The following is a 13004-nucleotide window of genomic DNA, read 5'->3' as shown; positions in this document are numbered from 1 at the left end:
TTAACCCCTAAAAAGTGCACATCAAAATACTCTTTCCTGAACTTCATTCACATATCTATGAGGTATTTTTAACTGGATAGCTCAAAAGTGCCATAAAAATCAACATGTCCCACACTCAATGAAATTAGACCTATAAATAGCCCCTACACTTCCAATCTTGTAGAGATAGGGAGATCCAGTCTTAAAAACTATACATGGGTAGTACTATATATGAAGAGCATTTATTTTTTAAAATAAATTTTATGTTTATTTTTAGGTTTACAGCATTCATTTCCACAAGATTTTGAGTAAAAAATTTTCTCCCCATCTGTCCCCTACACATCACCCCAAAACAGAGATTACACTGAATACCCCTTCCCCAATCTTCTCTCTCCTATATCCTCCCCCATCCCCCCTCCAACTTTCCAGGAGGGCATGATGAATCTCCATATCCCAGTGCCTGTATATCTTATTTCCCAGTTGCATGTAAAATAATAATAATTTTAAAAAGTTTTTATTTTAAAACTTTGAAATCCAGATTCTTTCCCTTCTTCCCTTGTCACCCACCCTTACTGGAAAGATAAGCAATTCGATATAGTTTATACATGTGTAGTTATGCAAAACAATTCCATAGTGGATATATTGTGAAAGATGGACTATATTTCCCTCCATTCTATTCCACCCCCCCCACTTGTTCTATTTTCTACTTTGACCCTATCCCTTTTCAAAAGTGTGTGCTTCAAACTACCCTCCCACCCCAATCTGACCTCCCTTCTATCATCCCCCCTCTTATTCCCTTTACCCCTACTTTCCTGTAGGGTTAGATACCCAATTTAGTGTGTATGTTATTTCCTCCTTAAGACAAATTCAATGAGAGTAAGGTTGACCCATTCCCTTTTACCTTCCTGCTCTTCCCCTCCATTGTAACAGTTTTTTCCTTGCCTCTTTTATATGAGATAATTTACCCTATTCTGTCTCTCCCTATCTCCTTTCATTGTATTCCTATCTCATCTCTTAATTTTATTTTTTAAATATCATCTCTTCCTATTCAATTTAGCCTGTTCTCTCTATGTATACCTGTACACATATATATACACTCACATATGTATTCATATGCACATATACCCTCCTATATAGACATATATGTATGTATACATATAAAATTTATATTCCCTTCAACTATCATCATACTGAGAAAAGTTTTTTAAGTTACAATTATTATTTTTTCATGTAGGAATGTAAATAGTTCAACTTTAATAAGTTCCTTATGATTTCTTTTCCCTGTTTACCTTCTTATGCTTCTCTTGCTTCTTGTATTTGAATGTCAAATTTTCTATTCAACTCTGGTTTTTTCATCAAGAATGCTTGAAAGTCCTCTATTTCATTGAATGACCATATTTTCCCTTGAAACATTATACTCAGTTTTTCTGGGTAGGTAATTTTTGGTTTTAATGTTAGCTCCTTTGATCTCTGGAATTTCATATTCCAAGTCCTGTGATCCCTTAATGTAGAAGCTGCTAGATCTTGTGTTATCCTGATTGTGTTTCCATAATGTTCAAATTGTTTCTTCTTGGCTCCTTGTAATATTTTCTCCTTGATCTGGGAACTCTAAAACCTGGATATAATATTCCTAGGAGTTTTCTTTTTGGGATCTTTTCCAAGAGGTGACTGGTGATTTCTTTCAATTTCTATTTTGCCCTCTGGTTCTAAAATATCAAGGTAATTTTCCTTGAGAATTTCTTGAAGGATGATTTCTAGGTTCTTTTTTTGATCATGGATTTCAGGTAGTCCAATAATTTTAAAATTATCTCTCTTGGTTCTATTTTCCAGGTGAGTGTTTTTTCCAATGAGATATTTCACATTGCCCTCTATTTTTTTCATTTGTTTGGATCTATTAAATAGTATCTTGATTTCTCATAAAGTCATTAGCTGCCATCTGCTCCAATCTAATTCTGAAGGAATTATTCTCTTCAATGAGCTTTTAAAATTCTTTTTCCTTCTGGTAAATTTGGCTTTTTAAGGCATTCTTCTCCTCATTGGCTTTTTGGGTCTCTTTTGCCATTTGAATTAGTGTATTTTTTCAAGGTGTTATTTTCTTCAGTCAGATTGTTGACTCACTTTTCATGATTTTCTTGCATCATTCTAATTTCTCTTCCCAATTTTTCCTCCACTTCTCTTACTTGATTTTCAAAATCCTTCTTGAGCTTCTCCATGGCCTGTAACCATTTCATATTTTTCTTGGAAACTTTTGGTGCAGGTATTATGACTTTGTTGTCTTCCTCCCATTCCATATTTTAATCCTTTTTGTCCCCCAAAAAGGAATCTAAGGTTTGATTGCTGTGCTTGCTTTGCTTGCTCATGTTGCCACTCAATTACTTGACTTTTGAGCTCTTTGCCACAGTAAAATGCTTCCAGAGAGGAGAGCTTTGTCCCAAATCACTAGGGTTTTTACAGCTGCTGGAGCTATTAGTTGGATGCCCTCTCCACAGCCCCCACAAGCCCTGGCTCACTGGTCACACACCACAGGACCTCCACCCCTGACAGTGATCCAGATCCAAGCAGGTCAAAGCAAGAGCGATCACCCTCTGAATGGTTGCCTGGTTCCCCTACAATCTGCAGGTCAGGAGCTCTAAAGCAGCCATGTGGAGGCAGCGGCACAGCCACATCACCTCTGCTGCTTCTCAACTTCTTGCCCCGGGGGAACACACTGACCTTTCACTTTGTCCCTGGCATTTATGGGTTGATAATTCTGGAAACCACCACAATAGCTAGTGATCCACGTTCCTGAAGTCCACTCCAGCCACTGCTGGTTGGGGGCCACCCTGGGGCTAAAGCCATAGGCTCAGGCAGGGGTGGGCTCCACTCCCAGTGTACTGAGATGGACCCTTCCTGTCCGCTTTCTGGGCTGCCTTCAGTGGGAGATTTGTTTCTCTCTGTCACTCTGTGGGTTTTGTAGCTCTAAAATTTGTTTAGAGTCATATTTTCTAGGTATTTGAGGTGGTTATAGGGGGAGCTTATGGAGTTTCCCTGTTTCAATGCTGCCACCTTGGCTCCACCCCCAGGATCCATGAGGGAGCATTTATCTCATAAGTTTTGCATGTAGAGCAAATAAAGCACTCTTTAAATCTTAGAATATTTTATAAATATTAGGTTTTATTATAATCAGTTAATCAGAATCATCAATAGGATTTAGAGCTGGAAGGAGTTTTAAGAGTTATTTAATTCAACCTTATTTGTTTTTTTTTTATTTTTTACTTTTTTTTGGTGTTTATTAATTTGTTTTTTACTATTAGTTTACAAGATTCAGTTCCACAGTTCTTTGAGTTTCAAATTTTCTTCCACCCCCCCCTGCCACTGCCCCCCCCCCCATTGTGGCATACAACCAAGTATAGGATCTGCAGATACTTTCACATTAGATATTAGTCAGGTTATAAAGAAGGATTGTATCAAATGGAATGAACAAAAGGAAAGAGGAAACAAAACCAAGTAAGAAAAAGAAAGAGGTCAGGTAATTTGGTTCAATCTGCATGCAAACTCTGTTATTTCTAGCTCTTTCTCTGAATGTAGACATCTCTCTCCATCATGAGTCTTTTGGAGTTGACTTATAGCCCTGCATTGCTGAGAAGAGTCCAGGCTATCAAAGTTGTGTCTGTAATTGTGTACAAATTTCTCTTGGTTCTGCTCTTCTCACTCACCATCAGTTTGTATAAGCTTCTCCAGGTAAATATGAAGTCCATCTTCTCCTCATTTCTTATGGCACAATAGTATTCCATCATATTCATATACTATTAACTTGTTCAGCCATTCCCCAATTGATAGGCATCCCCGTAATTACCAATTCTTTGCCACAACAAAAAGAGCTGCTATAAATATTTTTGTGCATATGGGTCTTCCTCCCACTTCTATGATCTCTTTGGGATACAACCCTAGAAATGGTATTGCTGCATCAAAGTATATGAAATTGCTTATAGCCCTTTGGGCATAGTTCCAGATTGCTCTCCAGAATGGTTGAATGAGTTCACAACTCCACCAGCAATGCATTAGTGTTCCAATTTTTCCAAATCCTCTCCAGCATTTATCATTTTCCTGTTTTGTCATCTTAGCCAGTCTGACTGGTGAGATGCGGTACCTCAGAGTTCTTTCGATTTGCATTTCTCTAATCAATAGTGATTTAGGACATTTTTTATGTGTTTATAGATATCTTTAATTTCTTCTTCTGAGTACTGCCTGTTCATATCCTTTGACCATTTATCAATGGGGAATGACTTGTATTCTTATAGATTTGACTCAATTCTCTGTATATTTTAGAAATGAAGCCTTTATCAGAGACATTGGTTGTAAAAATTCTTTCCCAATTTTCCACTTCCCTCTTAATCTTGCTTACATTGGCTTTGTTTGTACAGAAGCTTTTCAATTTCATGTAGTCACAGTTATCCATTTTGCATTTTATTTGTTTGGTCATGAAGTCTTTCCCTCTCCATAAATCTGACAGGTAAACTATTCCTTGTTTTACAAAACTGCTTACAGTATCATCCTTTATATCTAGATCATGCACCCATTTAGACTTAATTTTGGTATACAGTATTAGATAATGGTTGGTATTAGATAGTGGTTGGTGGGTTACCTTGTTCCCACATTGATCAGGCCTCTGCATGCCCTGGCATCTGGGCCTCTGTGCACTCTGGCAGGGGTTGTCTTCTGGGCCTCTGTGCCAGCTGGGGTCATCTTCTCTCAACCTTCTTATTTGATGGTTGAGCAAATGAAGGTAAAGCTGAAGAGACTTTATCAAGATCAGAGAATCACTATGTGACAGAGTCAGGATTTGAACCCATCTTCTGACTCCATTTATAAAACTTTAAGGTTTAAAAATGTTTGCTTTAAAGACTCTGAGAGGCAGTAAAAGCAAGTACTGTCCCCATCTCACAGATCAGGGAACATGCATAGAGGAACACAGAGGTCAAATAATTTGACATGCTCACAAAACTAGCAAATAGCATAGCCAATAATCATACTCAGGACTTTGGATTCTAATGACTGAGAAAGGTGTCCTGGAATCTGTATTGCTGGACAGGTATTTCTGACTCTACCCCTGCTAAAGCAAATAAGAGGATCATCAGATTATAGATTTAGAACTGAAGGTTTGGCACTTCCTTAAAGGTTATCTTGGTTAATGTGCTGATTTTACAGATGAGGAACATGAGGATCAGAAAAGTTAAATGTCTGCTCAAGGACATGCAGATTGTAAGTGGAAGAGCTAGGATTTTAAACCAATCCTCTTACTCCAAAACTTGCATTCATTCTGTCTATAGAATCATTGAACAGGTCATCTATTGCGTCTGAATAGCATTTGAATGGAGAGCTCCCTAAGCATTATCCAAGCCCATAATGCTTCAATTTCACATTCACTAAGAATCCTTTGGAGTTTGAGTTGTGTCCTCAGAACCTTGGACAGAAGCAAAGTGTTCTTGGGGAAATGGGAGAACTATATTACATCGATTTGTCTCTATTTCTAAATTAATAAAATGTCATGCATGTTTGCAACTTAGGCTCCAGTGCATATGGCTATTTGTGATAGTAATGGCAATTAAAGATTCCCCTGTATTGGCTTGGTTTTCAAATTGATTGTGTTAAAACCCAGAGTTTGTTAATCCCACCTGTGGGATGGGCTTGTTGATGTGAAAAGAAAGTCCTGAACTGGGAGGAGCTGGTGAGGTAGATTTGGAGAGACACTAGAGAGAGGCGGAAGATCTTTTTGGAAGCAGCACCTCGTGGAGGGAGAGAGAGACTAAGAGAATTGCTGGTGGCCGCTTTGAATTGCCCTGGACTCTTGAGACCTGCCCCCTGAGCTGCCAAGGACTGAGGAGACATGGCTGTTTTGCTGGTACTTTGTCTGTCTGTTTTGATGTTATTTTGCCAGATTTGTCCACTGGTGAAAGACAGTCCTTTTGTTGAAGAAGTCCTGGAACCTGGCTGTTCGCTAAGAAGCCCTGAGACTGTCCTGCAGACAGAGAGTGAATACTGTCCACTGGTGAGGGACAGTGCTGTTGTTGCAGGGGTCTGGAGACTGTCCTGCAGACAGAATGAATACTGTCCACTGGTGAAGGACAGTGCTGTTGTTGCAGGGGTCTGGGAGCCTTTCTGTTGGTTCAGAAGCCCTGAAGAAGGATTTTCTTGTTGTATGTTTACAGAAATCCTGGGAGAGGGCTTTGTAATGTGTTCAGGGGTTCTAGGACTGTTCTACAGACAGAGGATGAATTCATGAAGGGACTGGCAATGTATCTTATGGCCTTGCTAAGCCTTGTCTCCCCAGGAACTAAGATTGCTGAGGACTTGCCTCGTGTCAAGATGAAGAAAAGACCTCCATTTGGGTATTAAGTGCTGTGTTTAAACTTGCTGTAACTCTGGGGTAGATTCAATTGCGATCCAGGGGTGGGGAACTTTTGACCTTATTGTGCTCTGTGATTGACAAATGAAGGTACTTTACCTATGTTTGGAAACTAATCTCCATTTGAGAAGAGGGGCTTTTTGGTGGACTAAATGAAGGTACAGCCTAGGGGTGGAGTAGTATTTAGAACAGGGACTTTGTAATTGATTGAATGATTGGAAGGTCCTGGGGTGGGGTAGTACTTGGAGATTATTTAATCACACTTAGTAAATGCTGTATTTTGAATGATGTCATGTTTTGATCTTCTCTGTTCTTGGTTTGTCACTGAATAAAATAGAGAGCACCTATGCTGGTATTTTGAACCTGGGAAGTTGCCTTTGCTTGGCATTACATTACACTATTATGGACCAATTCTCTTGTACCAGGTTACATAGAATGATCTTATTTTAGATTAGCTAGATTTGTGTGGCTAGCAATCTGGCAAATAACTAATATCATTTTCACTAATATTGCTCCATTACTGGCATTTTATGTTTACTAGTGACACCAGTCTAAGCTTTCTTAAGAAGAAAAGTGTGCATTTTTAAATAAGATTTGACATTAGTTGTACTTCTCTAATTAGTGTTAACTTTAGATACTTATTAAGGATTGGGTTTTTAGCTATTACACAGGTTACATATATATATATATATATATATATATATATATATATATATATATGCATTTTCCTTCATCTTTCACTTGTGCTTCCCCAAAAGATCCCAAAATTCCTCTCTCCCAGATTTAAATTCCACATTTGCCACTAGCTAGCTATCTAAATAACTTAGGAAAAATTAGTAACTCTTCTTCACTTAAAATGAATGTACTGTCTGTTGGTGGTATTGTAAACTGATCCAATCATTCTAGAGAGCAATTTGGAACTCTACCCAAAGGGCAATCAAACCATACATATGCTTTGATCCAGAAATACTTCTACTAGGTCTTTTTCCCAAAAAGATCATAAGAAGGGGAAAGGATCTATATGTACAAAAATATTTATAACAGCTCCTTTTGTGGTGGCAAAAATTGGAAATTGAGGGGATGTCCATCAATTGGGGAAGAGATGAACAAATTGTGATATACAAATATAATGGAATACTATTGTGCTATAAGAAATGATAAGTAGATTTCAGAAAAACCTGGAAAGGTTTACATGAATTGATGCAAAGTGAAGTGAGCAAAACCAGGAGTACACTGTACACTGTAACAGCAAAATTTTGCAATGATCAACTAGGAATGACTTAGCCATTCTCAGCAACACAACGATCCAAGACAATTCCAAACATTAATGATGAAAAATTCTATCTACATTCAGAGAAAGAACTGGTGGACTTTGAATGAAGATTAAACCATACTATTTTCACTTTATGTTTTATTCACTTTTCCCCCTTTTGTTCTGTTTCTTCTTTCTCTACATGACTAATATGGAAATAGGTTTTCCATGATTGCACATATATAACAAATCAAATTGCTTGCTGTTTTAGAGAGGAGGAAGGAAGGGGGGAGGAGAAAATTTGGAACTCAAAATTTTATTTTAAAAATGAATGTTAAAATTGTCTCTGAATAGAGCACCGGCCTTGGAGTCAGGAGGACCTGAGTTCAAATCCAGCCTCGGACATTTAACACAAAAACTAGCTGTGTGACCTTGGGTTAGTCACTTAACCCCAATTGCCCTCCAAAAAGCAAAAAATAAATTGTCTCTACATGTAATTGGAAAACAATGAAATATTATTAAAAATGAGTGTGATGAATCTAGATTTCTAAGGTTCCTTCTATCTACAATATCCCATGACAGCTACCGTGTTTCCCTGATAATAAGACACTCATTATTTTTTTTTGGACAGAAAAACCCCAGAAGGCTTATTTTCAGGGGAGGGCTTATTTTAATGAACATTGACAGCAATTTTAATAAACAGGTAAATGTGAACAAAAAAATGTACCTTTATTCAATAAGCAAATCACTGGGGAAGAACAGGATGACGCGCTCACTGCTGCAGCTCTGATTGGATGCAGCTCGGAGCGTGGCGTGTGTTTCACCGGGGGGGGGGGGGCAGTGCATACAGAGGGTACCTTAATGTAGCGTGTAGCGCAGGGGATCACCTTCACTACAGTAGCAATCTCAATAGGGCTTATTTTAGAGGAATCTTACACAGTAAGGGGAGGGCTTATTTTCGGGATAGGTCTTATTATCAGGGAAACACGGTATTACTCTTGACTCAGAACTATTCAAGGTTACCTTGGCCTCCCTACCATATGAGATTCCCAGAGAAATACCATAGTTTTTCCCTTTTTGTCATTGGTCTCTCTGTCACCTAATACTGAAAGCCCTTTGTAAAACATATGATAACAGGAAAGTTGATTTTGCTCTGGAGAAAATAACCTTCAATGATCCTTGTGGGTAGAGTACATATGTCTACAAGGCTTGTTCTTACCATTGATAGAAGGGATAGTCCCAGCGATTTTCTCCCATATCACATTTGGGACCCTTTTTAATAGCAGTCCATGCTAATGATATTCCATATGAAGCTCCTATAACTCCTATTATAGCATATATTATGGAGTTAAACATCTGAAAAACAGAAAAAGAAAATTAAGTAATTTTCACCCCCTCATGATATTGACAGGGAATTGATCTGGAATTTCATTGAGTGTAGGTAATTCTCAGATGAGGAAATTCCCTTGACTAAAACAAATTAGCACAGCCTCTACAACTGATAATGGTTCTCAACGTCATCTATAAAACAATATCTGAGAGTGTTGCCTGAGCATTAATAAGTTTAGTGACTTGCCCAGAATCCCCCAGCCAGTATGGCCAAAAGATGACCTAACTTCACAAAAAACATTCACAGGCAGAACTATCATTCTGATCACACTGATGGTAGCAGTGGTTTACCATTCAATGTGATCGCTAACTTTCAAATTGAAATGTCTATTAAATGCCTTCTATAGTAAGCATATGAGCAAGTATAAGTTTGATTTTTCCTATTTTATAGATGAGGGAACTGAGACAGAGAATTTATATTGAAACTATTTAATTTAATGCTCATCTATTAGTACAAGTATAGCCTGAAGTGAGTTGATTTGGTTGTTGGCTCACTTGATGGGCATACATCAAATTTTCAAAGGCACCATTTGCTATCCTTCCACCCACAAAAAATTCTTTCCTTACCTGCGTGTTGACCCATGAAATGCTATATTACAATTTCATTCCTCTTGCTACATATGTTGCTATGTATTTTCTTCTTTTGAAATGAAAAAAAAAAGGAAAGGGGGGTGGCCAGGTGGCTCAGTGAGTAAGAGCACTGGCTCCAGTGTTGGGATGACCTGGGGATCAAATCTGGGCTCAGATACTTAGCACCCACCCAGAAACACCTGGCCATGTAACCTTGAGCAAGTTACCTAACCCCGATTGCTTTTTTAAAAAAAAAAAAAGAAAGAAAGAAAAAGAAAAAAAGGAAGGAATTACATTTTTTCTTCTTTGGAGTCAAGCCTGGTCATTATAATTTGTGTTCAGTTTTGTGCTTATTTGTCATTGTTATTCTTTATTTCGCATTATTGCAGTCATTGTACATATTGTTTCCTAGTTTTTCTCACTTCATGTTGCATCAGTTCAAATAAGTCTTCCCAGGCTTCTTTGTCTTCTTCAAATTTCATCATTTCTTTTTTTAAAACATATTTTATTTTTCCTCAATTACATGTTAAAACAATTTTTAACATTTGTTTATTCAAAGTTTTGAGTTCTAAATTTTATCCTTCCTTCCCTCTTCTTCCCATCCCTGAGACAGGAAGCAGTCTAATATAGGTTATACAATTTCATCATTTCTCATGCACAGTAATAGCTCATTACTATTTTCCACTGGATAGCTAGCTACTTTATTTCCAGTTCTTTGCTGCTGCAAAAAGTATAGCTATAAATATTTTAGTGTTTATGGAACCATTATTTTCCTATCTTTTTCAGAGTATATTCCTGGCAGTAGGATCTTTGAGTTCTAAGAAAAAGGGCATATTCGTAACCATTTAGCATAATTCGAATTTACTTCACAGAAATTTTAGACCAATTCAATAGCTTCACTGACAATTTATTAATGTAATTAGTGTGCCTGTCTTTCCATGGACGCTTCAACAATCAATATTCCAACCTTTAGTCACCTTTATCAATTTGCTGGGTATGAGATGGAAAGCTGAGAGTTGTTTTGAAATAATTATTAAATGAATTAGTTTTTTTATGTGGTGGCCACAGTGATTTTTTCTAAAGTGCATGATACTTACTCAATAAATCCCAATGTCTCTTTAATGCCTCTAGGATCAAATAAAAGATCCCATGTTGAACTTTATAAACTGGATCCAACATTCCTTTCCAATCTATCTTTCTCTTTCACACACTCTACAGCCCAGTCAAATTGGCCTTCTTGCTGTCCCTTACAATACTCAGTCTCTCTCCCTGTGCCTATGCATAGATTGGCCCCTATGGCTAGGATATGGTTATTTATGTTCATGCTATCTTTCCCAATAGATGAGGACCTTTTCATTTTTGTCTTTTTATCTCTAGTTTCTAGTACAGTGCCCATAACACAGTAGATGGTTAATGCATTATTGTTGACTGACTATTGTTTTTAATTTTGAGAACTATTTGTCCATAAATTTTGATCACTTAACTGAGGAATTACCTTGGTCTTTTCTGTTAGATTCTTCTATCTTCTTTTATCAGAGATATTTGAAAGATTTCCCCTTCAGTAGATAGCTTTCTTTTTCATCTTAATTTAATTGATTTTCTCCCTTAATTCACTTATTATGTATTTATTTTTAATGTTATTTTCTTTTTTAAATTTTGAGTTCCATATTCTCTCTCTCCCTCCAATCCCTTCCACAACCCACTGAGAAGACAAATAATATGATATCAATTATATGTGTAAAATCATGCAAAACATATTTCCATGTTAGCCACATCACAAAAACAGCAAAAGAAAAGCAAGAAAATTATATATCAGTTTGCCCTTAGTGTTCACTCTTCCTCCTTCCCTGAAGGTGGATAGAATTTTTTCATCAGGAATCATTTGTATTGTCTTAGATTATTGTACTGATCAGAATTGCCAAGTATCTCACAGTTGATCATCATTACAACATTGCTGTTACTATGTACAATGATCTCCTGGTTCTTCTCATTTCACTTTGCCTCCATTCATATAAGTCTTTCCATGCTTTTCTGAAACCATTTCCCTCATCATTTCTTATAACACAATAATATTCTATCACAATCATATGCCACAACTTGTTCAGTCATTCCCCAATTGATGAGCATTCACTCAATTTTAAATTCTTTGCCACCACAAAAAGAGCTGATATAAATATATTTTTTTAACTTCAGAAAAAAACTGGAAAGACTTACATGAACAGATGATACAAAGTGAAGTCAACAGAACCAGGAAAAAATTGTACACAGCAATGACAATACTGTATGATGAAGAACTGTGAATGAGTTAGCTATTCTCAGCAATACAATGATCCAAGACAATCTCAAAGGACTTATGATGAAAAATGCTATCTGCCTCCAGAGAAAAGACTGATGTCATCTAAATACAGACTGAAGCAACTATTTCTCCCTTCCCTTCCTTTCCATCTCCCTCCCTTTCTCTGTTTCTTTCTTTTTGATTTTTCTTGCACAAAATGACTAATATGGAGATGTTTTACATAATTGCATATGTATAACCTGTATCAAATTACCTATTGTCTCAGGGAGGGGGAAGGGGAAGGGGGGAGGAATGAAATTTGGACCTCAAAAAAATGCCAAAAAATTGTTTTTACATATAATTGGAGAAAAAGAAAATACTACTTAAAACAATTTGGGGGGGGGGTACAAATAGGTCCTTTTCCCTTTCCTCTTATCTCTATAAGTGGTATTGCTGGATTAAAGGGTATGCATGGTCTTATAGTCCCTTGGGCATAGCTCCAGATTGTTCTCCAGAATAGTTGGACCAGTTCACTAACCACCAACAATTCATTATTGTATCTATTTTCCCTCATCCCTTCCAGCATTTGTCATTTCTGATAGGTATGATGTGGTACCTCAGAGTTATTTTAATTTGCCTTTCTCTATAGTGATTTAGAGAATTTTTTTTTCATATGACTATTTTGTTGTTCAATAGTTTCAGTCATATACAACTCTTTATCACGCCATTTGTGGTTTTCTTCACAAAGATACTGGAATGGTTTTTCCATTTCCTTCTCTAGTTCATTTTATAGATGAGGAAATTGAGGCAAACACAGTTAAATGGTTTGCCCAGGGTCATACAGTTCATAAGTGTCTGAGACTTGATTTCAAACTCCGGTATTCCTGATTCTAGGCTTGACATTCTATCCATTCCATCACCTAGCTGCCCTCATATGACTATAGTTTTGAGAAAAAGAAATCAAAGCTAACTGCCTTTTCATACCCTTTGACCACTCCCTGTTCAACTAGAGAATAGCTCTTATTTTAATAACTTTAACTCCGTTTCCTAAATACTTAAGAAATGAGAAAATCAAATTGATTCCATTTTGAAATCGATTCTATTCTATACCAACCACCACCATTTTGCATAACTGTTTAAGTCACATTTCTTTG

The 13004-nt window shown here is 37.0% G+C and overlaps 2 protein-coding genes across 2 annotated transcripts in view; one reads left to right on the top strand and one right to left on the bottom strand.

Moving 5' to 3' along the window:
- The window catches only part of TM4SF1 (transmembrane 4 L six family member 1), a 301142-nt gene that overhangs the window by 149476 nt on the left and 138662 nt on the right, over positions 1 to 13004 (top strand). The gene's annotated exons all lie outside the window — the stretch shown is intronic.
- The window catches only part of LOC138174279 (transmembrane 4 L6 family member 4-like), a 43813-nt gene that overhangs the window by 12587 nt on the left and 18222 nt on the right, over positions 1 to 13004 (bottom strand). The window contains exon 4 of the mRNA XM_069104441.1: positions 8836 to 8972. Within this exon, the coding sequence (XP_068960542.1) occupies positions 8836 to 8972 (137 nt within the window). The remainder of the gene's footprint in view (positions 1 to 8835; positions 8973 to 13004) is intronic.

Source organism: Petaurus breviceps, unplaced genomic scaffold (assembly GCF_028583685.1).
Source record: "Petaurus breviceps papuanus isolate PSGF00001 unplaced genomic scaffold, PetGlider_PUasm1.0 688, whole genome shotgun sequence".
In the NCBI taxonomy this organism is placed as follows: domain Eukaryota; kingdom Metazoa; phylum Chordata; class Mammalia; order Diprotodontia; family Petauridae; genus Petaurus; species Petaurus breviceps.
The sequence above is the reverse complement of the archived record's forward strand: the minus strand, read 5'-3'. Positions and strand labels throughout refer to the sequence as shown.